This window comes from Pleurodeles waltl, chromosome 10 (genome assembly GCF_031143425.1).
Source record: "Pleurodeles waltl isolate 20211129_DDA chromosome 10, aPleWal1.hap1.20221129, whole genome shotgun sequence".
Taxonomy (NCBI): domain Eukaryota; kingdom Metazoa; phylum Chordata; class Amphibia; order Caudata; family Salamandridae; genus Pleurodeles; species Pleurodeles waltl.
This window is the reverse complement of record NC_090449.1, coordinates 27,641,127-27,668,269: the sequence shown is the minus strand read 5'-3', so window position 1 is coordinate 27,668,269 and position 27,143 is coordinate 27,641,127. Positions and strand designations below refer to the sequence as shown.

The following is a 27,143-nucleotide window of genomic DNA, read 5'->3' as shown; positions in this document are numbered from 1 at the left end:
AGGGTTAACTGGTGACACATGGTGCTTTTGAAAAGAAATGACACAGCTAGGCCCAGATAGGTACAGGCTTCATTGCCACAGAATTGCTAAATCATGTTTTTATCATGAGCGGCATGAATTGGTATGGAGTACGGAGACTGTTTGCTGACCTGATGAAGTCTCTGCACTCTCTGTTGAAGGTGTGGTCGACACGTTTCATCTATCTCAACGCTACTCTAGAAAATGTTGACTGCGAAGTGGGAGTTTGTGGAGTCAGTCACCTATAGGAAATGTAGTTTTGTGTGTCAATTGTACCCACATACTGAGGGCCTAGGATGATCAGTTAACCTTTCGTACTCGCAAGCCAGGCAAGAGCTTTGGAGCAGAGCTCTGGGCACATGCATCAATTAATTTACAAATTGCAGTGCATGCTTCACCGGTGCTTAATTTGTAAATGAGTAAGTTCTGGTGCCCAAAGCTTTGCTTAGAAACTCGCAGCTGGCGCTATTGAATGTTGGGGTTGCCGAATACCAAGGCTGCCTAGTCTTGATTCCACCTCATGCCTCTTTCATCCACCACCAGACATTCCCCGTCCCCTTATCACGCACTTTCAAGTACTTTTTCACCCCTGCTTTATTATTTGTCGAAACTTCTCCATCTTTCTTGTCCGTCCTTCTCCCTTTTGTGCTTTTCATTCAAATGCCCTTGGTCAAAGTCGGAAAATAAGTGCTGGTCTCCAAAATAAATGCTGATGGCCGCCCCGGCTCAAATTAAGCACTGTTGCTTCCACTATTTTACAGCGCGCGTCCTCCCATGGGAGACCCTGGTGAGGCAGAGGTGCACGGTCTGCGGGCACACATCTCCCAGCTCTGCCCAGGATGTTTTCTGAACTATAAACCCACAAACCCGTGAGATAATGAAGCAGAGGGGAGGTTTTAGACAAAATAAGCGAGTCGGAGCCCTCCCCGGCCCAGGAGCGGAGCACGGGCTTGTCAGGCCGGGCCTGTGCCAACAGGCTCCCCTTTCATCTCCTGGAAACGCTGACTGGGCTATTGGAAGAATCTTCTGGAAGCGCCACAGCTTTCCCCAGCTGGGAAACAACAAAACCGATTATTCCACAGGCAAGGCACAAGTGGGGAGGGGGTGGGGGGGGAATCAGAAAAGGCCAGGTTAAAAAAAAGAAGAAAAAAAAACACACACAATTTTAGATGAGAAACCAAATGGGAGTGAAAAAAACCCAGCTGCGCCTCGACACAAGGTCCACCGCCCCCAAAGGCCGGTGCAAGGAACTCATTATTTCATCAGGAAATGGCCGATCAAAGGGGCCAGCGGGCACCTGGGCACCATCTTCGGCACGCATGCGCAGTGGGTCATTATAATGAAAGTAGACAAAGCTCACTGCTTCTGAGGGTGCAGTAAGAACTCTGCTTTCACAAGAACTCACAACAGTCCCAACCATAGGAGCAAAGTTATAGGCCCACTTACCCACAGTCCTGCCATGCGTGATGTGCTGCTCCAGTCCAGTATTTTTCTTAGAATTCTAGGAATTTTAAGTTTGTGTATTTCATTATGAAACAGGACTACAAGTCCCAGAAGTCAAAGGAAAAAAAAAACTAGAACACAGCAGCTCATCACGCATGGACCTGAGAAGCCTGGAGCTATGTACCCATTATTCATACCTAAACCGGCAATGCCCATAGCCGTCCTCTCAGATGGCCCATACCCCAACTGGTATACCCCTCCAGCTACCCACTCCAGCCCTCCCTACATTACACACGTACGCAAAATATCAACCGCACCCACACTACTCATGATACTACTCTAGCAAAAAACAGACTCTGGTCTGTGACAGAATCATTGAGCCCTGGGCACAGCGCTTCAAGGCCATGCGAATGACAAACAGCGCTAAACAAATATGCGCCAACACAACCCATTGCACAGTGTACAACAGCTTCACAGTGTCGTACTGCTCTACCGAACAGAAGTTCTAATACTCCAAGTCAGTGGTGCGCAAAGCTTTGAGCTCAGAAGGATAAAAAAAGAGGCGGCCAAATGTAGGAGGCTGGACTGGCTTGTAGTGAGTACCAAGGGGTACTTACACCTTGCACCAGGCCCAGGTATCCCTTATTAGTGTATAGGGTGTCTAGCAGCTTAGGCTGATAGATAATGGTAGCTTAGCAGAGCAGCTTAGGCTGAACTAGGAGACGAGTGAAGCTCCTACAGTACCACTAGTGTCATATGCACAATATCATAAGAAAACACAATACACAGATATACTAAAAATAAAGGTACTTTATTTTTATGACAATATGCCAAAAGTATCTCAGTGAGTACCCTCAGTATGAGGATAGCAAATATAAACAAGATATATGTACACAATACCAAAATATGCAGTAATAGCAATAGAAAACAGTGCAAACAATGTAAAGTTACAATAGGATGCAATGGGGGCACATAGGGATAGGGGCAACACAAACTATATACTCTAGAAGTGGAATGCGAACCACGAATGGACCCCAAACCTATGTGACCTCGTAGAGGGTCGCTGGGACTGTAAGAAAACAGTGAGGGTTAGAAAAATAGCCCACCCCAAGACCCTGAAAAGTGGGTGCAAAGTGCACCTAAGTTCCTCAAAGAGCACAGAAGTCGTGATAGAGGAATTCTGCAGGAAAGACCAACACCAGCAATGCAACAACAATGGATTTCCAGACGAGGGTACCTGTGGAACAAGGGGACCAAGTCCAAAAGTCACGATCAAGTCGGGAGTGGGCAGATGCCCAGGAAATGCCAGCTGTGGATGCAAAGAAGCTGCCACCGGATGGTAGAAGCTGAGGATTCTGCACGAACGACAAGGGCTAGAAACTTCCCTTTGGAGGATGGATGTCCCACGTCATGAAGAGTCGTACAGAAGTGTTTTCCTGCAGAAAGACCGCAAACAAGCCTTGCTAGCTGCAAGGGTCGCGGTTAAGGTTTTTGGATGCTGCTGTGGCCCATGATGTCGCCAATTGCGTGAGGAGACAGAGGGGGCGCTCAGCAAGAGAAGGAGCCCACTCAGAAGCAAGCAGCACCCGCAGAAGTGCCGGAACAGGCACTACGAAGTGGAGTGAATCGGTGCTCACCCGAAGTTGCACAAGAGAGTCCCACGCCGCCAGAGGACAACTCAGGAGGTCGTGCAATGCAGGTTAGAGTGCCGGGGACCCAGGCTTGGCTGTGCACGAAGGAAATCCTCGGTGAGTGCACAGGAGCCGGAGTAGCTGCAAAACACGCAGTTCTCAGCAATGCAGTCTGGCGTGGGGAGGCAAGGACTTACCTCCACCAAACTTGGACTGAAGAGTCACTGGACTATGGGAGTCACTTGGACAGAGTTGCTGAGTTCAAGGGACCTCGCTCGTCATGCTGAGAGGAGACCCAGAGGACCGGTGATGCAGTTCTTTGGTGCCTGCGGTTGCAGGGGGAAGATTCCGTCGACCCACAGGAGATTTCTTCGGAGCTTCTAGTGCAGAGAAGAGGCAGACTACCCCCACAGCATGCACCACCAGGAAAACAGTCGAGAAGGCGGCAGGATCAGCGTTACAAGGTCGCAGTAGTCGTCTTTGCTACTTTGTTGCAGTTTTGCAGGCTTCCAGCGCGGTCAGCAGTCGATTCCTTGGCAGAAGGTGAAGAGAGAGATGCAGAGGAACTCTGATGAGCTCTTGCATTCGTTATCTAAGGAATTCCCCAAAGCAGAGACCCTAAATAGCCAGAAAAGGAGGTTTGGCTACCTAGGAGAGAGGATAGGCTAGCAACACCTGAAGGAGCCTATCAGAAGGAGTCTCTGACGTCACCTGCTGGCACTGGCCACTCAGAGCAGTCCAGTGTGCCAGCAGCACCTCTGTTTTCAAGATGGCAGAGGTCTGGAGCACACTGGAGGAGCTCTGGGCACCTCCCAGGGGAGGTGTTGTTCAGGGGAGTGGTCACTCCCCTTTCCTTTGTCCAGTTTCGCGCCAGAGCAGGGCTGGGTGATCCCTGAACCGGTGTAGAATGGCTTATGCAGAGATGGGCACCATCTGTGCCCATCAAAGCATTTCCAGAGGCTGGGGAGGCTACTCCTCCCCAGCCCTGAACCCCTATTTCTAAAGGGAGAGGGTGTAACACCCTCTCTCAGAGGAAGTCCTTTGTTCTGCCTTCCTGGGCCAAGCCTGGCTGGACCCCAGGAGGGCAGAAACCTGTCTGAGGGGTTGGCAGCAGCAGCAGCTGCAGTGAAACCCCGGGAAAGGCAGTTTGGCAGTACCCGGTTCGGTGCTAGAGACCCGGGGAATCATGGGATTGTCTCCCCAATACCAGGATGGCATTGGTGGGGCAATTCCATGATCTTAGACATGTTACATGGCCATATTCGGAGTTACCATTGTGAAGCTATACATAGGTAGTGACCTATGTATAGTGCACGCGTGTAATGGTGTCCCCGCACTCACAAAGTCTGGGGAATTGGCCCTGAACAATGTGGGGGCACCTTGGCTAGTGCCAGGGTGCCCACACACTAAGTAACTTAGCACCCAACCTTTACCAGGTAAAGGTTAGACATATAGGTGACTTATAAGTTGCTTACGTGCAGTGTAAAATGGCTGTGAAATAACGTGGACGTTATTTCACTCAGGCTGCAGTGGCAGGCCTGTGTAAGAATTGTCAGAGCTCCCTATGGGTGGCAAAAGAAATGCTGCAGCCCATAGGGATCTCCTGGAACCCCAATACCCTGGGTAGCTCAGTACCATATACTAGGGAATTATAAGGGTGTTCCAGTATGCCAATGTAAATTGGTAAAATTGGTCACTAGCCTGTTAGTGACAATTTGGAAAGAAATGAGAGAGCATAACCACTGAGGTTCTGATTAGCAGAGCCTCAGTGAGACAGTTAGTCATTACACAGGTAACACATACAGGGCACACTTATGAGCACTGGGGCCCTGGCTGGCAGGGTCCCAGTGACACCTACAACTAAAACAACATATATACAGTGAAATATGGGGGTAACATGCCAGGCAAGATGGTACTTTCCTACACCAAACTGGCATTTAAAACTATTACCAGCAGGCAACAGTGGACATTTAGATTGCTCGACACAATCCGGTCCAACTCCTGGTTTCCATTCAGTGCGTGCATTCCCTGGGGACCACAGACATAGCTTACCTTTAAAATCCCCAAATTCACCCAGTTAGTCTAGGCTTGAGGCGACAAGCACATTTTCTCTTAGCGAAAAAAGTGAAGGACCTACAAAGCACGCTTGTGAGGTACACACCTGCAAGGCATCTTGCTTACGTGGTCAGAAGTCGCACCAAGCAAAGCCCTAGTCGCGTTGGTAGTCCAACATAGGATAGATGTGGGCACACATTATGTTACTTTCATGCTGGAACAATCTAACCTGTGACTAACTTTATCCTTTGTGTTGGCACTGGTTAATGCGTGACATGCAATCAGTCAATCAGGATTTCTAAAGTGCAGCTAATCACCCAATAGGGTATCCAGGCACTTGCAGCTCCCTGAGGCTTATTAGAACAGCCAGGCCTTGAGGGCGCTTTGGAATTCCAGAGGTGAGATGATGGTCCGGAGGTGTGTGGGGAGGCTGTTCCAGGTTTTTTGCTGCAACATGAGAGAAGAATCTTCCTCCACTTCTGCTTCAGTAGATGCGGGCAGTACGGGCAAGTAAAACGGAGGCAGAGCAAAATGTTCCCGACGGTTGGTGAAAGTTCAGGCGGTGGTTAATGTACACAAGGCCTTGGTTTTGTAGAGCCTTGTGTGCGTGGGTCAGCAGCTTAAATTGGCATCTCTTCTGTACTGGCAGCCACTGGAGTCGCCCGAGGTGGGGTGTGATGTGGGGTCATCAGGGAAGGCCGAGGAGGAGTCTGGCTGTGGCGTTCTGTATGGTCTGAGGTCTCTGTATGAGGTGCACGGCGATTCCTACGTAGAGGGCGTTGCCTTAGCACAGTCGGCTGGTGATGAGGGCCTGTGTCACAGTGAGTCTCGTACGCAGAGGTAGCCACTTGAAGATCTTACGTAGCATGCGCAAAGTGAGGAAGCAGACAGAGGAGACGGAATTGATCTGTGATTTCATGGTGTGCTTGTTGTCAATGATGATTCCGAGGTTTCTGGCATGGTCCGAGAGAGTGGGTGTGGGACGTAGGTCTGGGCCACCAGGTGTTGCTGCTCTGGCCAACGATCAGTATGGTCCCAACCCCAAAACATGGAGATGCATGTATCAGGCTGGGGAAAACATTGTGCATTCCGAATAACCTGAGGGGCATATTTCCACAAAAATGCGATTGTGTGACTTTCTATCCTCCAACAGGACAGTTCCAGAGAGCGAGAACGGTGCTCAAACCTCAGTCCTGTTAGTTTGTAGTTCAACATTGGAGGGACACAGGGGAGCCCTGGGTCGACTTTGTGTAAATTCTGGGCACCAAGTGACGAATGGTAATTGAAGACACAAGGGTTGGGATAGTTTCTTGTTTAGACACGCCCTTTTTTTCACACAAGGACACTTAAAATGGCCGCCATTGCAAGTGTGGGAGGAGCGGGGCCCACAGACACCACCACAAGTGGCGCGGCTCTGCAGCGACCCCGTCACACAGCCGGTTTGATCCTTGTACGGACCCGTGGCCTGCCTACACGTTGGAGGAGACTTCAAAGTCTTTCCCCACTGCCAGTGGACGTAGTTAAAAAAAAAAAGTAACTTTAGTAGACATGTTTTATTTTCTTTGGAAGCAAAATTCCTTTTCATCAGATTAAGAACTCGCCCTTCAGATGTTGAGTTAAGCATGGACCAGAAATGCCAAGCAGTTCATTAAAAGGAGCTTTCACAGACTTCATGCATTAATTTTTTTTTTTTTTTGCAGAACTGTCAAAACGTTCACCACTATACTTAAAAATGGAAAAAGGCGACGTTGGTCATTTGGAAGGGAAACTTTGTAGAAAGTTTGCACGTTTATATAAAACATATCTTCGTCTTGAAATCCTACATTTTTTAGGGCCCAACTCTGTGGGAGGCGTGGCCAGGACCCCTGAGGCAGCCACTGAAAAGAGACTGGGTGACATTTTTCCCGGTAGTCCTGGAGCTCGAGAACTGCGCGTTAAGTATCCCTAATCAAGGTCCGGAACTGGCCTCTGTTTGTAAGGGATTGCATCTAAAATAAAATAAACAAGGCTAAAATAAATCACAGGTTGTAATATGATGTTAATGTCAGCTGTTGATTACTAACTTCTAAATGGCCCAATAATAAGTGTATTAATTAGAGCAGTAATAGTTTTGGTGCAGCACAGAGGCTGAGATGTCTCCGCCTCTAACCTCAGGGCAGATGTGCTGCTTCGGTATGTTAGTGACCACTGCCAGCTGTCTGCGCGGCCTTCGGCAGGTTTCTGAGGTTTCCATGGCAGACAGGGGTCCCTGTGGTCTTGTGAAGTTTCCTGCTCAGAAGTTGTGTTTGAGTTCGTCTCGAGCTTAGACTGCAATGTCCACTGCTACCATTTTTGTGTAGAGGCAGTGCCAAGAGGTCTCCTTCGCCAGGTGTTGGCACACATGTAAGGTGGGTAAAACCACTGCTTGCCCAGTTAGATGAAGTCTCAATGTGTCTCTTTTGGTTAAAGTGGTTGTTGGAGGTGTCTCTGGCTGCATCCATGCTGGTTTCTGGATTATTGTTAAGGTTTGTGATGTGTGTGACCGTGTGCTTGTGGTGTGGATGCCTCCAAGGTGGTTGGGGCTATTGGTTTGTCACATGCGTGACAAAAATTCACAAGGTGCAGTCAAGTCAGTCCATCAAATGCTGCATAAAACCCTTTGATCCCCTTAAAGTTGCAGAACCCAGAGATTTGGAAAGGGACCCATGAAGCCCTAGCAGGGTACACCCTCGCCTGTCACAACTCATCTTTTTATCTTATATATTAATGTCATTTCTCCTTTAGTGACCACACATCCTTAGAATGACACTTTTTCATACAACCACCATTTTCTGGGCTACACACTAACTCGTATTTGTGATCCACGAGTGACATTTTGTAGGTTATTGACAAACTCTGCATGTCATTCCAACCCTTCCAAGTCTATAAAAGAACTGCCTGTTCCCTTTAACAACAACGCTTCAAGATTATAGACCAACCCCATGTGCTGTTTACCAATAACAACCAGTCTAATACGTCACTTACCAAGGACACCTCCAGGATTACAGAGTAACTGTGCCTTTTACCAGCATCACTTCCAAGATTACAAACTGTGTATCTCATGTAAGAAAACACTTCCAGGATTATACAATTATGTGAGTTATTGCCCAACAAAACTCATAGTTATAGACAAACTGTACTCATTTTTACCAATATTTCGGGTTTATAGACAATCTCTTTAAACTATCAAACAACAACTGTTCCAAGACTATAGAGAGACTCTGTATAGTTTGTACCAGCAGCTCAAACACTTGAGACAAATCTTTACCAAAAACATTTAAGAAAACACAAAAATCTCTAGGGTGTGAGCTATGACTTTCAACAGACCATTGTGGTACATTCATCACCAACAAATCTTACAAGATTATAGGTAAACGCCTTGCATTGTTATTCAGCAACACTTGGTTCTTTCCTAATGAATGATACTTTTCAGGGTACGTGCAGTCTGTTCTTACCTCGCTAATCATACGTCATATGGGATGGAGAAACCGGACATCATTTTACAACTAAACCTCTTCAGCCATCAACTAACTTATTTCAAGATGACCTTTCGCCCTGAATTAATAAACAACGACGTCCAGTGGTGATTCATCCCAGAAGGATCAACACCGACTCACAATAACCACTGATTCCCATTCATATTCACTCTATCTGTCACACTTCAATTGGACACACGCTCTATCGGGTCCTACGCATAAAAGCAAACAGAAATGTACCATTATAAATACCTTAATAATCTAGATATCCCCAATTAAGAGCTACCAAATTTACATAAACCAGACTCAAATCCTCACAGACATAAATTTTCCTTCAAATTGTAGATACTTAAATTTGGGCATTCAATTGCAAAAATGGATCAATGGAATTTGGCAGACGTTTTACGTACATGAGTACCATCACACATTCTATCCCAATGCACCATACCAGAAATTAATCGCAGGGAGGCAACTATTTCAAGCCATCTTTCTGCCGCAGAACTTTATTTTCAACAATGAGCTTCGAATGCTCAACCTGAACCCATTTATAAAACAGACCGTAAGACGACGGGCCCTAAATTGTGCAAATTAAAAAAAAATATTGGGTCGGTTGAATTAAATGTTTTTCAAAGCATCCTTAGATTTCATAAGGTCAGATTTTTGTAAAAGTACCTCAAGTGGAGATCCTCAAAATTCGGCGTAAATCAGCCTTTCATTGACCAACGTGGATCCAGACTTCGGTGTTAATTGATAATCTTAAGATTAACTTTGCGTTAGGTGCAGAACGGTCTACTTCTGACATTAACCATGTGGTGCAGCATATACATTTATTTCAGTGCAAAATATTTATTTTAAATATTCAGTCCTAAGATCTACCCAATTTCTTGTGCCTGTTTGAGGTCCCCGATTAAATTTTAAAAATCCCATTATTAGACAACTGTTCTAGCCCCCTACCTTCCTCGAGAACAATGTCTTAGCACCAACACACAATAAGTTGCAGTTTTTGAAACGATACCATCACGGCCAGGCAAATGTGGATTCAGGGAAAACCTATCTTCACGTGGAACGTGTGTTCCACAGGACACGTCTACTCTGGACACCATTAGGACAGAGAAATAGAGCTGGATAGGGGCATTGTCATCACAAGAAGAAATGTTGCACTTTGGTTGGTCCCTTATATCACCAGCCATAATGAAATTACGCACTAGCCACAAGCGCGATGGATATTACACACCCCGTGACGAGTGCCAGCACTTTGAATATTCCGATGGACGTGTGCTCAGCTGAATTCGTCATCAGAGAAATTGGCCAAATGGCTTCACCTTTTGTTGGTGGAAAATTGGTCATAAGTCTATTTCTCACTCCCAGTTTAATACTTGCTCACAACCAGCCAATCTGACACTGAAATCTCTGGAAGATGTTTTGGGCCTAAGAAGCGAAGCCCTTTGGTGGCTTCATCCAGTCATGTGGCCTGGCCAATTTAGAAAACATCCAGGCTCTCAGATACGGGGTGGGGTGCCATTTCAAGTGGGCGCGGAGGGTAAATTTGCCAAGAGGATCATCCATTCTGATTTTCTGGCCTTGGGAATTTTGAGGACACATTTCACATTTTTTCTGGACAGATTACACTTTCGGGCGTGGTGACGCTAAAGCTTTGAAATCAACCCCATTGCAACTTTTCATCTGATTTACACATGTGAGGCGCGCAGGCCTGCAAACAGCGAAAAAACTGCAGCGGCCGCGGCGGCAGTTTCCCCGCACTCCTCCCCTAGCCGGCCCTTCTCCCTGGATCTGAGAGGACACCTTAGGAGCATGGGAGAGCATGTGTGTGTGTACCAGAGTCCGCACCACTGAACTGTACCGCTCACAAGCGCACAAAGCCCATCCATCCATCTACACCAGCTTTAAGTTCTCACAATTCAATCTACGCTGAGCACAGAAGAGGTACCTGAGGAAGTGTAGCTGGAGGGGGTGATCAGCTGACCTCTGACCTCCATAGTTGGTGTCCCAGGCCTGCTCCGCCCTCTCAGCAAAGGGGTCCTCACCTGTAACAAAGCAAAGAGAATCTCTTGTTATTGTTCCACCTGTCAATGCTGTGCCATTACGGTACAGCCAATTCTGCGCCTTTATTGTATGACCAATGCTGTGCCATTATTGTATGACCAATGCTGTGCCATTACGGTACCGCCAATGCTGCGCCATTATTGTACCACCAATGCTGTGCCATTACGGTACCGCCAATGCTGTGCCATTACGGTACCGCCAATGCTGTGCCATTACGGTACCGCCAATGCTGTGCCGTTATTGTACGACCAATGCTGCACCGTTATTGTATGACCAATGCTGTGCCATTACGGTACCGCCAATGCTGCGCCATTATTGTACGACCAATGCTGTACCATTACGGTACCGCCAATGCTCTGCCATTAAGGTACATCCAATGCTGTGCCGTTATTGTATGACCAATGCTGTGCCATTACGGTACCGCCAATGCTGCACCGTTATTGTACGACCAATGCTGTGCCATTAAGGTACCACCAATGCTGTGCCATTAAGGTACCGCCAATGCTGTGCCATTATTTTACGACCAATGCTGCACCATTATTGTAGTGCCAATGATGTGCCATTAAGGTACCACCAATGCTGCGCCGTTATTGTTCCCCCAATGCTGTGCCGTTAAGGTACCGCCAATGCTGTGCCGTTAAGGTACCGCCAATGCTGTACCGTTATGGTACCGCCAATGCTGCACCGTTATGGTACGACCAATGCTTCGCCTTTATTGTACCACCAATGCTGTGCCGTTAGTGTACCACCAATGCTGTGAAATTACGGTACTGCCAATGCTGTGCCATTACAGTACCGCCAAGGCTGTGCCATTACAGTACCGCCAATACTGCGCCGTTATTGTACCGCCAATGCTGTGCCATTACGTTACAGCGAATGCTGCGCCGTTATTGTACGAGCAATGCTTTGCCTTTATTGTACCGCCAATGCTGTGCCCTTATTGTACCACCAATGCTGTGTATATATATACGGCCACTGATGTGCCATTATTGTACTGCCAATGCTGTGCCGTTATTGTACCAGTAATGCTGTGCCATTATTGTACCACCAATGCTGTGTGTATATACGGCCACTGATGTGTCGTTATTGTACTGCCAATGCTGTGCCGGTATTGTACCGTCAATGCTGTGCCGGTATTGTACCACCAATGCTGTGTGTATATACGGCCATGGATGTGCTGTTATTGTACCGCCAATGCTGTGCCCTTATAGAACCACTAATGCTGTGCAGTTATTGTACCGCCAATGCTGTGCCATTTCGGTACCACGAATGCTGCACCGTTATTGTACGACCAATGCTGCGCCTTTATTGTACCGCCAAAGCTGTGCCCTTATTTTACCACCAATGCTGTGTGTATATACGCCCACTGGTGTGCCGTTATTGTACCGCCAATGCTGTGCCGTTATTGTACCACAAATGCTGTGCTGTTATTGTACCACAAATGCTGTGGGTATATACGGCCATTGATGTGCTGTTACTGTACCGCCAATGCTATGCCCTTATTGTACCACCAATGCTGTGCCCTTATTGTACCACCAATGCTGTGTGTGTATACGCCCATTGATGTGCCGTTATTGTACCGCCAATGCTGTGCCGTTATTCTACCTCCAATGCTGTGCCGTTATTTTACCATCAATGCTGTGTGTGTATATACGGCCATTGATGTGCCATTATTGTACCGCCAATGCTGTGCCCTTATAGAACCACTAATGCTGTGCCGTTCTTGTACCTCCAATGCTGTGCCCTTATAGGCCAGCCAATGCTGCACTGTTATTGTACCGCCAATGCTGTGCCCTTATAGGCCAGCCAATGCTGCACCGTTATTGTACCGCCAATGCTGTGCCCTTATGGGCCAGCCAATGCTGTGCCGTTATTGTACCACCAATGAAGAGCCATTATTGTACCGCCAATGCTGTGGCCTTATAGACCAGCCAATGCTGTGCGATTATTGTACCTCCAATGCTCTGCCGTTATTGTACCGCCAATGCTGTGTGTATATACGGCCATTGATGTGCTGTTATTGTACTGCCAATGCTGTGCCCTTATAGAACCACTAATGAGGTGCCGTTATTGTACCTCCAATGCTGTACCGTTATTGTACCGCCAATGCTGTGCCATTATAGACCAACCAATGCTGTGCCGTTATTGTACCTCCAATGCTGTGCCGCTACTGTATTGTGAATGCTGAGTAATTATTTTACAATTCTTTCTACAATTAAAGGGGCCATCCATTGTAAAGAAGAATACAGTGCTCTCTTGCCAGTTCTGCATTGCTGACACAACAATAACAGGCATTGTACAATGTTCCATTATTTGATGAGGTCAGCATAGATTGAGACACATTGTAGCATCATTCACCAGATGTCCCACTGAAGAGGGTGGTGATGTGCCGTACTCTAGGCGCCCCACCCTCAGGTTTCAATGGGGATCCAAGGCAAGCTCCTTCTTCCCATTGCTCCTTCCTTCCACCTCCCACAGAGGTCTAGCAGAGTATTCAAAACAATACTCACTCAGTATCTGCCTCCAGAGGGCGTCTGTGTGCGACCATACTCTTACCACAACCCCACAACAGCCTTACTATGACCCACAATAGCCTTACTACAACCCCACAATAGCCTTACTATGACCCACAAGAGCTTTACTACAACCCCACAATAGCCTATGACCCACAATAGCTTTACTAAAACCCCACAATAGCCTATGCCCCACAATAGCCTTACTACAACCCCACAATAGTCTTACTACAGACCCACAATAGTCTTACTACAGACCCACAATAGTCTTACTACAGACCCACAATAGTCTTACTACAACCCCACAATAGCCTTACCACAGCCGCACAATAGCCTTACTATGACCCACAATAGCCTTACTAATGCCCCCACAATAGCCTTACTACAGCCCCACAATACTCTCACTATAATCCCACAATGCCCTTACTTGGATCCCAGACTAGCCCTGCTACTTCAGACTCCTGCAGTCTTTCCTGGTCCTCAACAGGACCCATCCTTCCCCCCTCTTGAGCGGTGCCGCTGTGCGACACTACACACGCGTAGAAGTAAACAGATGAAGACAATAATCCACGCGGGGTGGTGGAAGTGATCTTCCTTATTAATGAACTCTCTTCGGGGATGAAGATGTTATACTCTCTGGGCTCAGGGCCTCTGATCCAGAGTCTCCTAGTCGGTGGTCGCTTGTGTGGGTTCCCATCTTGCTAGTAGCACAGAGGATGCCCTGGGTACACTGTGTATTTTGAGAGTAAGTTTCTGGTACTAGGACGGACCAGCGGCCACCTGAGCCTTGATACCCAAGCACTCATCACCAGGCGATTTCAGCAGCTCGAAGCTGAAATCAGACCCCTTCCGGCATCAGCCCATCCACCAGCTTTTGGAAGAACACATTTCCGATCTTGCAATCTCTTTCAGTATACATTTTCATCTAGTTAATTAATGGGCCCTTTACCTGGCCGAGGTAATGGCTTTCCCGTCTTGCCTGCCAATTTTCAGAATTTTACTCCTTCACAATTTTTCCTTTTCTATATTCTCTTTTACGTACTTTTCCTAGTTTCAGGTTATTTCTACAATCTGTATTTGTTTTGTTTTTTATGTATTTATTTGTACTGTGTGTTTAATTATGTTCTTTGCGCTGCCGGGACGGTGCCGGACATCCTTCAAGGTGACATTCCTTACATCACTGTAGAGTCAGTGGGCCGGGCACTGAAGATGGTGTTAGTCATACCGCTCCATCTTCCCCGGTTCGAAGTGACCCTTAGTAGAGGGACATTTATTTTTATTTTGTTAGGTCACAGATTTATATGGTGCTGACTTACCCAGTGTTACTATAGCGCTTTACAAATAAAAAGTGATGCTACGTACAACATCGTATCACCTCAAACTACAAGAACGAAGAAGCGAGGAAAGGGTGCATAGCTGTGGGCTGGTTGTCCTTTAACTTCTGGTGTGTGCATTCTTGTAGCTAATTATATTTTTTAGAGTTTGAGTACAGTTGAAACTAGTGATTTTTAAGAGCTTTTCCAAAAGATTTGTTTGTCACAGTCCTCAAATTGTCCGGGAGAGAGTTCCACAGTACGCGGACCATGTGTGAGAAAGTTTTTCATAGTTAAGTTTGTTTTGAATGTTGGTGATTCAATAAGGAAAGAGTCCCTGCAGTTTGTGATCCTTTCAAGAGAGTCAACAAATTTAATAGCTTTGGAGGGATCTTCAGGTCAATAGATTTAATGTTAAGCAGCTTATCCTAAATCCCAACCTTGCTTCTAATGGCAACCGATCGAAGTCTTTTAGTGTGGGAGTTATGTGCTAATGTTTTTTCCTTCATGAAACCAACATACCGTAGAGCGAATTGCAACTTTTAATGGACCATGGTTGTTTGAGGTGAACCCATCAGTAAGTCTTTCCCCGGCCCCGGCAGTGAGATCTTTAGTGAGCGAGTGGCTAGTTTTGGTGGTTGTGTGAGGAAGTTCTTCATTTTCTTGAGGGACTCAAGGAAGTAATTTGCTGTTTTGGTGTTGTCGTTTGTGAAAGGAGACGGCTAAGCAGTCGACCGAGATGAAATCCAATGAGTGCACTTTAGGCAATAGGTTTCACCAGAAACCATACAGTTTTAGTTCAGCCGATGACAATGGGTAAAATTTGATACGGTATTTTAGATTCTGGCTATTAGCTGATCCTATCACAGGCCCACTTGGGCTGGGTTGGAATCGTCCAACACCGAGCAGTAACGGCAAGGGTTCGATCTTTCTAATCCATTTGGAACACACAAAGATGGTCAGAGCATTTGGAGATGCAGAGGGGAGAAACTACAGTCAAGCTAGCTCATGCCAAAGAACCTTCTGGTGGACTCCAGTGATCTGCACCACATCAGACTATTCCATCGGAAAGTCACCCCGCAAAAGAGCATGATTAGGGAGGTTCTTAAAGTGAGCGAAAACATCTTCTGAGAAGATCCAAAACAGACCGAACTTTCTGACAGCTGAACTCGCTCTCGCCCACCGCAGTTCAACGGTTGTTGGTGCACCAAAGCTCAGCTCCTAAAGACATCTTGGGCTTTAGCTCCTGGAGAGAACCATGCCATTTTGCAAAGCAAAGTACTCACTCAGAAACTATTACCCCTCAGAGACTACATTCTGGTTTTCGGAAAACACAAACCACTGGCGGCTGACAGCTTAAGTGACATATTCCCATCTATGTCTGTCCTAAATTAAGAGTGTGGAGCCAAGGAGGCCTTAATACTGACCGAGGTGCATCCATGGACATTTGGGGGGTCCTTTACCCCTGATAACGCTACAAAGAACTTGTATTTTCATCAGGTTTCTAGGCACTATTCAAAATGTAGGGTTAGAAAGACAATTAATGTAGTATGTTCTAAATTGGGAGATATTGGGCTTGGGGTGCCAGGTTTGAAGACATACTCCCAACATGTTGCTGCTGTATGAGTGAAGCGTTGCCGGAGAGTGTGGAAGATTTCCAAGGAGGTGAGTGCTTCCGAAGTGTTAGTAGGGCCTGTCAGCGTTCAATCATACTGGAGTATTCAAGGGTTTGCCCATTAACTGAGTGCTTACAGAATTGTCCTTCACCAAGGCATCTAGTTACATCCTTTGATAAGAAGTTTGTCCGGCGGGTAAGAGGATGGATATAGGAGGCAATTTTATGATCAAGACATTCACTATGAAGCCCCTGAATAAGGGGACGCTTAAATCACTTTTGCTGCCCAAAGCTTCCATGAACACACTTCTGTCAGAAGCCTATGGGCAGGAGAGAAGGGCAGGAAGAGGACCAATTGTACTGTCTAAGAGATTCAGCAATTAAACGACCTTCTACAAGGTCTTCAGCACCATTGCTCATTGGCCCACCTGTCCACCTTGAGTAAGATCTCATCACCATCTTGAATCCCATCAAAGTCTGGCATCTAGGCCCAGTTTTTACTCCTAATCCACAGCCCATTGTCCCACCCTCTGCCCCTCGGAGAAGTTACCGTGCTGGGTGTATCAGGCGGTCCCGGGCGGCTGGTGGCCATTCACACAGCTGCCACCATCCTCCGGAGACGACGAGGTCCCCATGCGGCCCCCAGGACAGGCGGGGACTGGAGTACGGCTGGAGAGCTCAGAAGCTGCAGATCTGTCACAACACCCAATTTCAGCAAAAAGGAGAAAAAAAAAATAGAACTGGAGTAAATCAATATCAGCACCTCCTCTTATAACTCAGTGGTTCCCAACATTTTGACTTCCGTGGACCCCCACTTTATCATTGATGGAACCCGGGGACCCCCACTAAATCATTATTTGAATCCAGGGACCTCCCATGGAGTCATTACTAAAAGCTGTGGACCCAATTTGTTATTATTTAAATTTCTAAGCAGTTGTGGGCCCCCTGAGGGTTTACTGACCCCGAGCGGTCCCCAGACCACAGAACCACTGATTCTGAGTCACTTCCCCCCAACCTTCCCTCCCCCTAAGAGATGACAGAGTTGGATATCAAAGGACATTATTCACTTTTCTCGCAGACAAAATTACCTGCACTTGCAAACTGTAGCTTTAAGAAGTCAGTCACAAGTCGAAGGGCTGGCTCAGTAAGGATGATCTAGCTGGGGCACAGTCAGTCACATATCAGGACTGTGTCTGATACACAACTGACTACATCCCTGCTGCACCAGCCTTTCAGTGGCCAAGCCCTGTCAGGAACTCGGCCCAGTTACACAGCCCCCCTCCATCTGCAAGGCATCTTTCTTCCCGCCTAAAGTGGGGGCAGTGGTAGGTTTGGTTAAAGGCGCCCTCTCCCCCAGGCGGGGCGGAAACGGACCATAGAGCCTGTCACCGGGCAGGAAGCCCAGGAGCCAGGACTCTGAGGGAAAGTGTCTCAGGAAAGGCCTGTACGTGGTGGTAGAGGGGAGGTGATGGGAGAGGCAGGCCTGGACCGGAAGGGAGAGAGTGAAACAGGAAGCCGGGCCAGGAAAGAGCGCTCCAAGAGCCAGGCCTCGCGCAGGAAGGCGTGTTTGCGCCAGGGGAGGGAGGCACAGGACGTGGGAGCCCAGGAGGGCCCGGGTGGGCAGGAGTGAGCGACGAGACATGTTGGTTCATGCGCTTACTAGAGACTAGTGGTAGTCCACCGAGAGCCAACACATACTTTCCAAAACTAGCGATTTAGGAGTCATTTTGGCAAACCAGAAAGCTACTGACTGATGGGAGTCATTCCACTGATTTTTGGGCAGCCAAGAATTGTGCGTGCTAAGAGCAGAAACTCAGCTCCCTGAGCTGGAAGAGAATTCCCAGCAGCATAGCTCCTTGAAATGCCTGCTTCTCAGCAGCTGCTAGAAACACTGACCAATGACAGTGCCATGCATGAAAAGATGCAGATGTGTACGTGAGGTGAGGTTAAGACCTGCCTCCGGCAACAAAGGTCACTTGTTTGTATCAAGCCATTTATTTAATCTTGGCCTAGTGTTATGTTACGTCATTTCCTGTGATGGCACCAGCAGACCTCCAGCCATATCAAAACATTTAAAGTGATGTCATCATTATGCTCATGGGTGGATTTGAAAATCTAAAAAGCCCTAACTTTTTGGTCATAGAATGCTGGCAAGTATAAATTTGCATGTGCGCCCACAAATCCTGGGGGGTGAAAGGGCTCCTTAGCCCTGTCCCCCAAAAACTGCTTAAGCAAGTACCCCAGAAAGGACTCTCTATTTCTGTTTAAAAAAACAACAACAAAAAAATGCAGAACAAAGGGGGGGGTGAAGAGCTACTAATCCTTGTACCCAAAAGTAGAAATGGCTTCTTACCTTTGTGCCACAGAGGGGCAACAGCTTTTCACCCCCATGCTCTAAAAATGGTTTCTTCCGCCCTTCCCACAGAAGTGGAGTGTTTCTTCTACTGTACCACAGAAGGGTAAGGTCTGTACCATGGATCAGTGCACGGTGCATTCTTCCAGACAACACCAGTTTCTATGAGAGTGGCACCTTTCGGTCCACTTACGCAGGGCACTGGTCTGTGACGCTGCTCCCTGTGCCAGCCGGGTACATTGCGTCCTGTCACAAGTCACCTGGGCGCCGGCAGCCACACCTACACGTCTTGATAAGTTATTTAAATAAAACGCTAGCTCGGTACAATGGCTCGACTTGAGTCATGATTACGGACTCCGGAGTTACTGCAGCATTTTTGGGAGTTCCTGGTACATTCCAGTGGCTTGCAGCAGCCCTTGGTATAGCCTGGCAGGTTCACCTGGGCAGGACGCGTCATGGTCGATGACAGCACCTCGGTGCTAAGGAAGGGCCACTCGGCCCTGCCCAGGGCTCCTCATCTATTTTGGGCTCAGAGACGGCTTCTTTCCGTGAACATGTTCTATTTTGGTGGTTTGGAGGGAGCCCGGTCTATCTGGGCATGGATTGCGAAACGGGTGCAGGTAAGTGGCTGTTGCCGCGTCCAAGCAGAAAACTAGCCTGGTATCCCTGCCCCAAGGCACTGCCAGGACAAGGCGGTGAACCCCTTCCTAGATCCTAGCTGAGGGTGCCCAAGGCTGGGAAGCAGGACTGAAGGAGGTCGGTGCACCCGACTCCCAAGCCACAGAAACCAGGCAGGTTACCTCAAACATCAACACGTTTCACGTGCTAGGCGTGGGTTCACCAGCGACAGATCTGAAACTGTGAGAAACCATCCAATGCAATCCTCCCATACCTCCGGACTGGGCCAACCACCTCCCTGCTCCACCTAAAACACGCAAACGCAAGCCGAAACCCTCAGCACCATGGTGCTCCAAGACCTGGCTGAGAACAAACGCACCATCAGCCGACTTGAAAGAAAAATTGAAAAAGGGAACCCTCAATAACCTTACCCTAACAAAGTCACTCCATGCAACAGACAGACAACTCATCACATGAGCCAACTCCAGGTTCTGGTTCAACACCATCAATGAAGCTACCAACAGAAGCAGAAAACAGTCCAGCATTGAGCAAACCCTCTGCCTGACACATCTATCACTGCCCAGAGACAAGTACAATGCCATCAGTTTCGTCAGTGAAAAAATACAGGCAATCAGAGAACGAATCAAGAACACAAACACCAAGGCTCCTTTTTCTCTTAGACCCACCCCTTCTTGTGGCATTCCTCAATTCAACAGGGTAGCACTAGTTTTTGCCTCCTGTTCATGCAAAGACCTGGTATTCTGTCTCGGTGGGTTGAGCTTCAGGTGGGGTCCGGACATCCTGGTACGGATGAAGCATGGGCAGTGTTCAAAGTCTTATCTTTTGCAAATTTCGTCAACAATCTACTCTGTCAACGGTGGCTAACATGAAAACTGTCCTAGGCTTGTCCTTCATCACAGCCCTCTCCTCCCACTCACCATCCGCAGTCTCCCTCGCCTCCGGCATCTTCCCGGATGCTCCGCAGCCAGGTCAGATCTGCTGCTCCTGAAGAAACCACACGAGGCCCAATGACCCTGCCAACTACCTGCCCATCACTCAACCTTCCTTTCATTGACAAGATCATAAACAGTCTGTGCCCAACTTCACAAACACATCAACATCACCCGTCTGCTGTGGGACCACTAATCTGGCTTCAGATCACACCTGAAATGGCTGGACCTCTCAGTCACATCATCAACCAGGCCAGCCTCACCTGCATCCCGACGTCCCGAGTCAGATTCAATGGAAATGGCAGTCACTGGTTCTCCTCCTACCGGCCCATCTCACACCAGTTCATTGGCACGCGACCGCCAACTACCAGAAGATGCCTCCATCACCTGTGAAGACCCCGGGGTTCCATACAATCCCCAGTCATCTTCAACCTCCACATGGAGCCCTTTAAGATCCACTCACTGATGACAGAGAAATTCAGCAACATGCCCGTGACACATAATTCTGCTTGAAAGCATCCTCCACTTCAGACATCCTGCGCGCAAACTCTGCTGCACATCACCCAGACCTGGATGTGCAGCCCCCACCAGAAGCTCAAACCACCAAGACAGAATACCTGTTTCTTTTTTTTTCTTTAAAAAGAACAAAAGTAAACAACTCGTCCAAACCTCAATCTCAATGGGGAAACTTCCTTTACAGCGCAGGCTGAGCCATGCGTCCTGTTTCTACGCAAGTGGAACAACGCTTGCGTGAACCACGCATATGCGTGGCTAAGACAGAGCTGTACAGATGGGTGGAGAGAAGAACAGGAAGGATTGGGAGAGGTAGGTGGGGCTGGGGCCGTGTTGGGAGGAGGTACGTTTTTAGGGGCAGGGTCAGTTTTAGGGCTGAGGGTGGGGAGGGGGGGGGGGGGGGCTGAGGTCTGGTAGTTTCTAGCAGGGGGCAGAGTTTTAGGCCTCAGGATGGTGGGGGGTCAGTTTTAGGGCTCAGGGCGGGGGTAGTTGGGGTAGTTTTAAGGGCAAGGGTAAGGTTTTAGTGCTCACGGTGGTGGGAAGGGGCAGTTTTCAGAGGTGGGAGTCAACTTTAGGGTTTATGGCGGGGGACTGGGTTTGGGGTCGTTTTTAGCGGGGGCAGGGTTTTTAGCCTCAGGGCCAGGGTAGTTTTAAGGGTCGGTTGGTTTTAGGGCTAGGGCAGGTAGTGGGGGGTGTCGGTCAGTTTTAGGGCTCAGGGCGGTGGGTAGTTTTAAAGGCAGGGGCCGGCTTTTATGGCTCAGGACATGGGGTAGAGGGAAATGGGCAGTTTTCAGGGGTGGCGGTGTGTTTTAGGGATCAGGGCATGGGGGCTGGGGTCAGGGTAGTTTTTAGCAGGAGGCAGGGTTTTAGGCCTCAGAGCAGGGGGGAGCGGAAGGGGTAGTTTTAAGGGCGGGTCAGGGTTGGTTTTAGGGCGGAAGGGGTCAGGCAGTTTTAAGGGTGGGTTTTTAGGGCTCAGGGCAGGAGGAGGGGCAGTTTTAAGGGCTGTGTGGATTGCCGGCCTCCGGTATCAGGTGTTAGCGTGCCGAGCGCGGGCTGCGATATGCAATTTACCACGCATATTCCTTTACCAATCATGCTTTTACAACACAATTCTTGGTAAAGGCATGCGTGGTAAAGGCATGCGTGGTAAAGGCATGCGTGGTAAAGGCATGCGTGGTAAAGGCATGCGTGGTAAAGGCATGCGTGGTAAAGGCATGCGTGGTTGCGGTTCAGACCGCTTTGCTTTGGCATGCATGGTAAAGGCATGCGTGGTTGTATCATACAACTGTCTCAATGACAGACAGTTTCAAACCTCAACTTTCTCTCTATGTCGTCACTTGATTTCACCCTAGACAGCAACTTCAACTTTAAGGAACTTATTCTTAATAAGACGAACAGCCTGGCTCCCAGCATTCCCTTCTAAAGAAAGATAAACAGTTCCTCTGAGAAAGCAACTTTATAACTGCTGGACCAACCCTCCCGCGCTTGCATTTGGATGGTGGCCACGATCTGCTCTGTTGTCTCCTAAACTCAACCCTGGTTCCTCTTAAAGGGACCTGAAATGCCTCACCAGGCCTCATTCATGACCTGAAGCAATGTGATCACATCACCCAATCCGGATGGAACTCAGCTGGATCACACTGCAGGACCAGATCACCGTCAAAACCAACAGCATCCTTTAGTAATCCATCACCAACATCACATCAAGGTCACACATTCACCACTTCCGGAGGCTCCTGGCACACCTGCAGCCAGCACACCATCAGAATGGAGACAAAGAATAGAAAAAAATTAAAACAGGCGACGGGCATTGTCCATCGATGCACCGAGGATCTGAAAAACATCCCTGTATCACCACTGTGCCAACCCAGCTCCAATGTCAGAAAGAGCTGAAATGCCCCTCTTCGAAGAGCACTGCATCGTGATGCAGTAACAAGTCATTACTGCTCGAACCCCGCTAGCTCCCACATCACCCGCCGACAGCAGCTTTGCCTTTGACCCTGTACAGCGCTCGTCTGCCTTTAGGCTAAGTTTGTGTTATACAAATATCACATACAAAGTAGAAGGGTTGTATGTATGAAACTCTCACTCAGAAATGTAGCATGCAAAAATGCAGCCCTCTGTGACAAAAATGGCATAATTTGTATATATAACAAACAGAAATACAACAACCGTTGGCAAAGCCAATAGGTCTTGCCTGAAGGACCTACTGAGTGACACTGTACAGCATCATCAAAACACTTTTTTGCCAATGCTTTTCAATAGCATTCAAAAGGAAACAAAAGGAAAAAAAATGTGCCGTGAAGTAGCTGCTTCATCTTATAGGTTAAAGCTTCAGGGCGTATGTGCACATTGACGAAATGATGGACCCTTTTTTATTTACTGATCCCAAATTTATCTATAAATTAAAGAAAAAATGAATTTCACAAGAGCAAAAGTGTTTTAAGAAAGAAGGGCCAGCAGAAATGTGCTGCCTCGCCACCCAAAAAAAATAATATGCAGAAAAATAAGGAGAACCTGGCCTTGCTGTTATCTGCTCTTCCTCCAGGTCAGATCCAGGCTGAGAGTTTAAACAAGTCTGGCTGTTGTGTCCTTTTTGGACGAAGAAACTGAGGTTCTCCCTGTGAGGAGAGGAGCAGCTCCTAACGCAGACAACAGCGACCAAGGCATAGCTGGCTGACATCTGTGTGGAGGACATCTCGACGGAGTGAGATGCCCATGGTCAGCAAAGACCTTGCAGTCACCAGACCAGAATCACCTCTCAGGCAACAGCTACACTAGAGTCTGAGGCCCCGCAAAGATGGATTACACAACTAAGCATAGCGAGTCGTCATCAATCCATCTTTGACCAGAGAGAAGCCGTACATGGCTGGATCCAACTCTGAAGGCCATTGAGATTTTACCCTTCACCTCAAGTCCTAGCACAATAGGCTTGGTACCTGCAGACAGTACCCTCTTGCCAACCACCGAAGAGTTCCACAAGTGTAAATTTACAGGTGGTCACCAAGATTAAAATCCAAATCCCAGTCCAGACTGCGCAGGCCTGTATGTCCTGTGCATGCTTGTGTCAACCAAAAACCACATTAGACAGGTTAGAAGATACAACCCTTGACATGTGGTTTCTCCTAAAGAACAGTGTTCTGAGGGACCCCACCATCTCTGCACTGAGCAATTTGTTACAGGCAAACTAGTTACTTTTTTCACGTTTGAGCTGAGCTCTGGAAGCCAGCCCCCCCCCCCCACCCCCCACTACAATTGTTAGCAGCCCCATTAACTGCAAACCCAGAGGAAAAGGTAGAACTTGCCTCGTGCACGCTGAATTCAATTTTTGAAATTTGATAGGAACCCTCTTGTGGTATGGGGGTTTCATCTGAGGTGGGAGGGGGAATTCTTATTTTTAGACCTATTTGATTGAAAATAAATTGCACAGGTTTTAACATACTGAGTTGCCTTTCCTTGCACTCAGGGATACCCGGAAACAGGAGCAGTGGGCAAGCATGTCAATCAAAGCCAGATTCTCTGTGTGCCATTGCCTGACATCCCTCCCCCATTGACTAGTTAATAGTACACATACCTCAGTTACGTTGAGAAATTCCAGAGGGAGTCAACAACAAGTTTTCCCATAGAATGATATCAGCCATGGAGAATTTACAAACGATGACGAGAACAGGTTCTCCCATAGAATATTAGCCATAGAGAAATTAAAGAGCATCAAGAGGAAGTTCTCCCATAGAATGATATTAGCCACGGAGAATTGACAAAGGATGGCGAGAACAAGTTCTCCCATAGGCTATTAGTCATGGAGAATTTACAAAGGCTGTTGAGAACAAGTTTTCCCATAGAATTATATTAACGATGAAGAATTTACAAAAGGTGCAGCGAACAAGTTCTCCCATAGGATGATATTTGCCATGGAGCAATTACATAGGCCGTCGAGAAAAAGTTCTCCCACAGAATATTAGCCACGAGAATTTGCAAAGGGTTTCAAGAACATGTTCTCCCATAGAGTGATATTAGCCATAGAGAATTTACAAAGGGTGCATAGAACAGGTTCTCCCATAGAATGATATTAGCCACAGAGAATTTACAAAGGGCATTGCAAACAAGTTCTCTCACAGGATAATATTAGCCATGGAGAATTTGTAAAGGCCGTCGAGAACAAGTTCTCCCATAGGATGATATTAACCATGGAGAATTTACAAAGGGTATCAAGAACAAGTTCTCCCATTGAATATTATTAGCCTCAGGGCCCCTTGAACAGGTTCTCCCACATAATATTAGCCACAGAGAATTTGCAAAGGGTTTCAAGAAAATGTTCTCCCATAGAGTGATATTAGCTATGGAGAATTTACAAAGGGCGCCGAGAACAAGTTCTCCCATAGGATACTAGCCATGGAGAATTTACAAAGGGCGTCAAGAACAAGTTCTCCCATAGAATGATATTAGCCAAGGAGAATTTACAAAGGGCATCAAGAACACGTTCTCCCATTGAATAATATTGGCCTCAGGGCCCGTTGTGCAGTGGTTAGCTCAGCATCATGAGGTTACTAAACTCCATCGATTGGTAGAGTAGGCCTTGGCTGTTTGACTTCGGCACCTCAGAGAGTTAAGTTGCTAAGGGGGTAAGTTTGTTACCCAATCAACGTACCCCAGTATGGGAGGCCCTGTGGCACCAATGGTAAACAACCGTACCTGCTACAAATACTTCCCAGTAACTACTGACTGAACCCAAGATCCAAAAGAGGGCCAGATACTCTGTGCGCCATTGTCTGACATCCCTCCCCATTGACCAGCTAGTAGTACACATACCTCAGTGACGTTGCCATATTTTTCCATTTCAGAAGGACACACGGCAGCCACGGGACTTTTACCATCATCCATAGCAAGGTAAAGGCAGGTCAACTTTCAAAGACTTTAAAAAGTACACAATGAATATTACCACCAGTACCTAAGGGGCCCCTGGCGAATGATGTCACGGAGGGACTGGGGCAGATCATACCCAGCGTTATCTGTCAGACATAATCCATGAACTCTGCTTCACCCACCTTAAGTGCCTGCCACCTGCACAATGCCCTGCTCCCTCTTGGGCCACCTCTGCCAAGTCTTGCCTCCGCCAGGCCCTGCTCCTCAGCTGCCACCCAAGCCCGAACATGCCAGGGTTGGTGGTGTAGAGTGGCACCTGCCTGGATCCCATTGCTGCCTTATCAGTTGCTTGTGTTCCTACCCCGGTCACCTGTCGCTGCGTTCCTAGAGCGGCCTCACCCCAACAAGAACCGACAAGCTAGCCTCCACCTACAGGCAGGTCTAGCATCTCCCTAGGACTGCCTCTCACCCTCCTGAGATGGGAACCGGTAACATTTCAATGAACTAACTTCTGTTTTCAGGTCTGGTGCAAGCCAACACGTCTGTAGTTAGCTCGTCCTTCCATATCCTGCCCCTTGGCATTGCACCCGTCCACCATAAGCTTCAAGCCCTTACTTAGAGGCCCTTATGGGCTCTGTAAATAAAACTAGACGCGATAAACTGAATATCCTCAAAAGGGCCGGACCCAAGCAGGCTTAGACATGTCTAGTGACTTAACACTAAGGAGTCCAAACAGGAACTCATACCTGGGACCATCTGCCCCACCTACCTGGAGCTCTGTGAAGGATGCAGACAACAAAAGATGAGCCACACAAATATAAAGCATTAAAAAAACTGGGGGGAAAAAAAAAAGCCCTTTAAAAAAGTTTTTAACCAGACAGTCTATGGGGTCAGCATAACAAGTTTTGTAACTGACTGAAAGTCGTAATATTTCCCTCTTATTCACTCGTGCTGGTGGAAGCCCAAAGTCAGACTCTTTTCAAACCTACATTGAAGGAACATGAAGGACAAAATCGGAGTCCGGGATCAGGGAGGGCGTGTCCTGGTACTTTGGTCTGGAGTGTTCCTACTGGAGCAGGGTTGAGACTAATTTGCAAATGGGTGGGTCCAAATTGAGGCGCCCCCTGTGGTTAGACGTATTGCACGTATTGGTTAATTTTTGCCAGTGGTCCTGGTCAGGGGCACCAGCACCTATTTTTCAGGGCCGGTACTTATTTTTCTGCATCAAACAATTACTGCAAGCAAAAGACACTAACAGGAAAGACGGAGGAAGAGAAAACGAAAAAAAGTGTCACAAAGGGAGAAAGCTGCAAGAGCAAGCAGAAGGGGCAGGGAGTGGCTGTAAATGAATTACACAGCCTAGAGATGGCTTCAGGATTTCATTGCCTCAGTATTCTCTGCTCGCACATTTACTTGCAGCGGCCGCGTGTTTCTGAGAAGAGCTTTTGGCACCAGCACGTTTTAATTTACAAATTAAGCACTGATTGCAAGCATTGCTCTCATCCCATTTGGCGTGTTTGTATGCCATTTTATTACCATTGTTGAGTGTGGGGAGGTGCCACGAGAAGCCTCACATGTGTAACTAGCCACTCCCACCAACAATGGCAGTAAATAACATCTGGCTCTGTGCATCTGCATATATACTTCATGTCAAGGTGACTTTTTTCATAGGTGCTTGTATCAACAAATAGTATTTGAGC

At 47.6% G+C, this 27,143-nt stretch overlaps 1 protein-coding gene and 1 long non-coding RNA gene across 5 annotated transcripts in view; one reads left to right on the top strand and one right to left on the bottom strand.

The window, feature by feature from the left end:
• LOC138260960 (uncharacterized) overlaps positions 1–6,984 on the top strand; it is a 112,208-nt gene extending 105,224 nt beyond the window's left edge. Inside the window, exon 4 of the long non-coding RNA XR_011199035.1 lies at positions 6,848–6,984. This is a non-coding gene — a long non-coding RNA (uncharacterized lncRNA). The remainder of the gene's footprint in view (positions 1–6,847) is intronic.
• The window catches only part of CCDC120 (coiled-coil domain containing 120), a 228,639-nt gene that overhangs the window by 43,700 nt on the left and 157,796 nt on the right, over positions 1–27,143 (bottom strand). For 3 of the 4 annotated variants that reach the window (XM_069209516.1, XM_069209514.1, XM_069209515.1), the window contains one exon: positions 10,590–10,686. In XM_069209516.1, coding sequence (XP_069065617.1) covers positions 10,590–10,638 — 49 coding nt within the window. In that variant the 5' untranslated portion in view covers positions 10,639–10,686. Of the gene's footprint in view, positions 1–10,589; positions 10,687–16,696; positions 16,840–27,143 lie in introns of all 4 variants that reach the window. The other variant, XM_069209513.1, reaches the window with a different exon arrangement.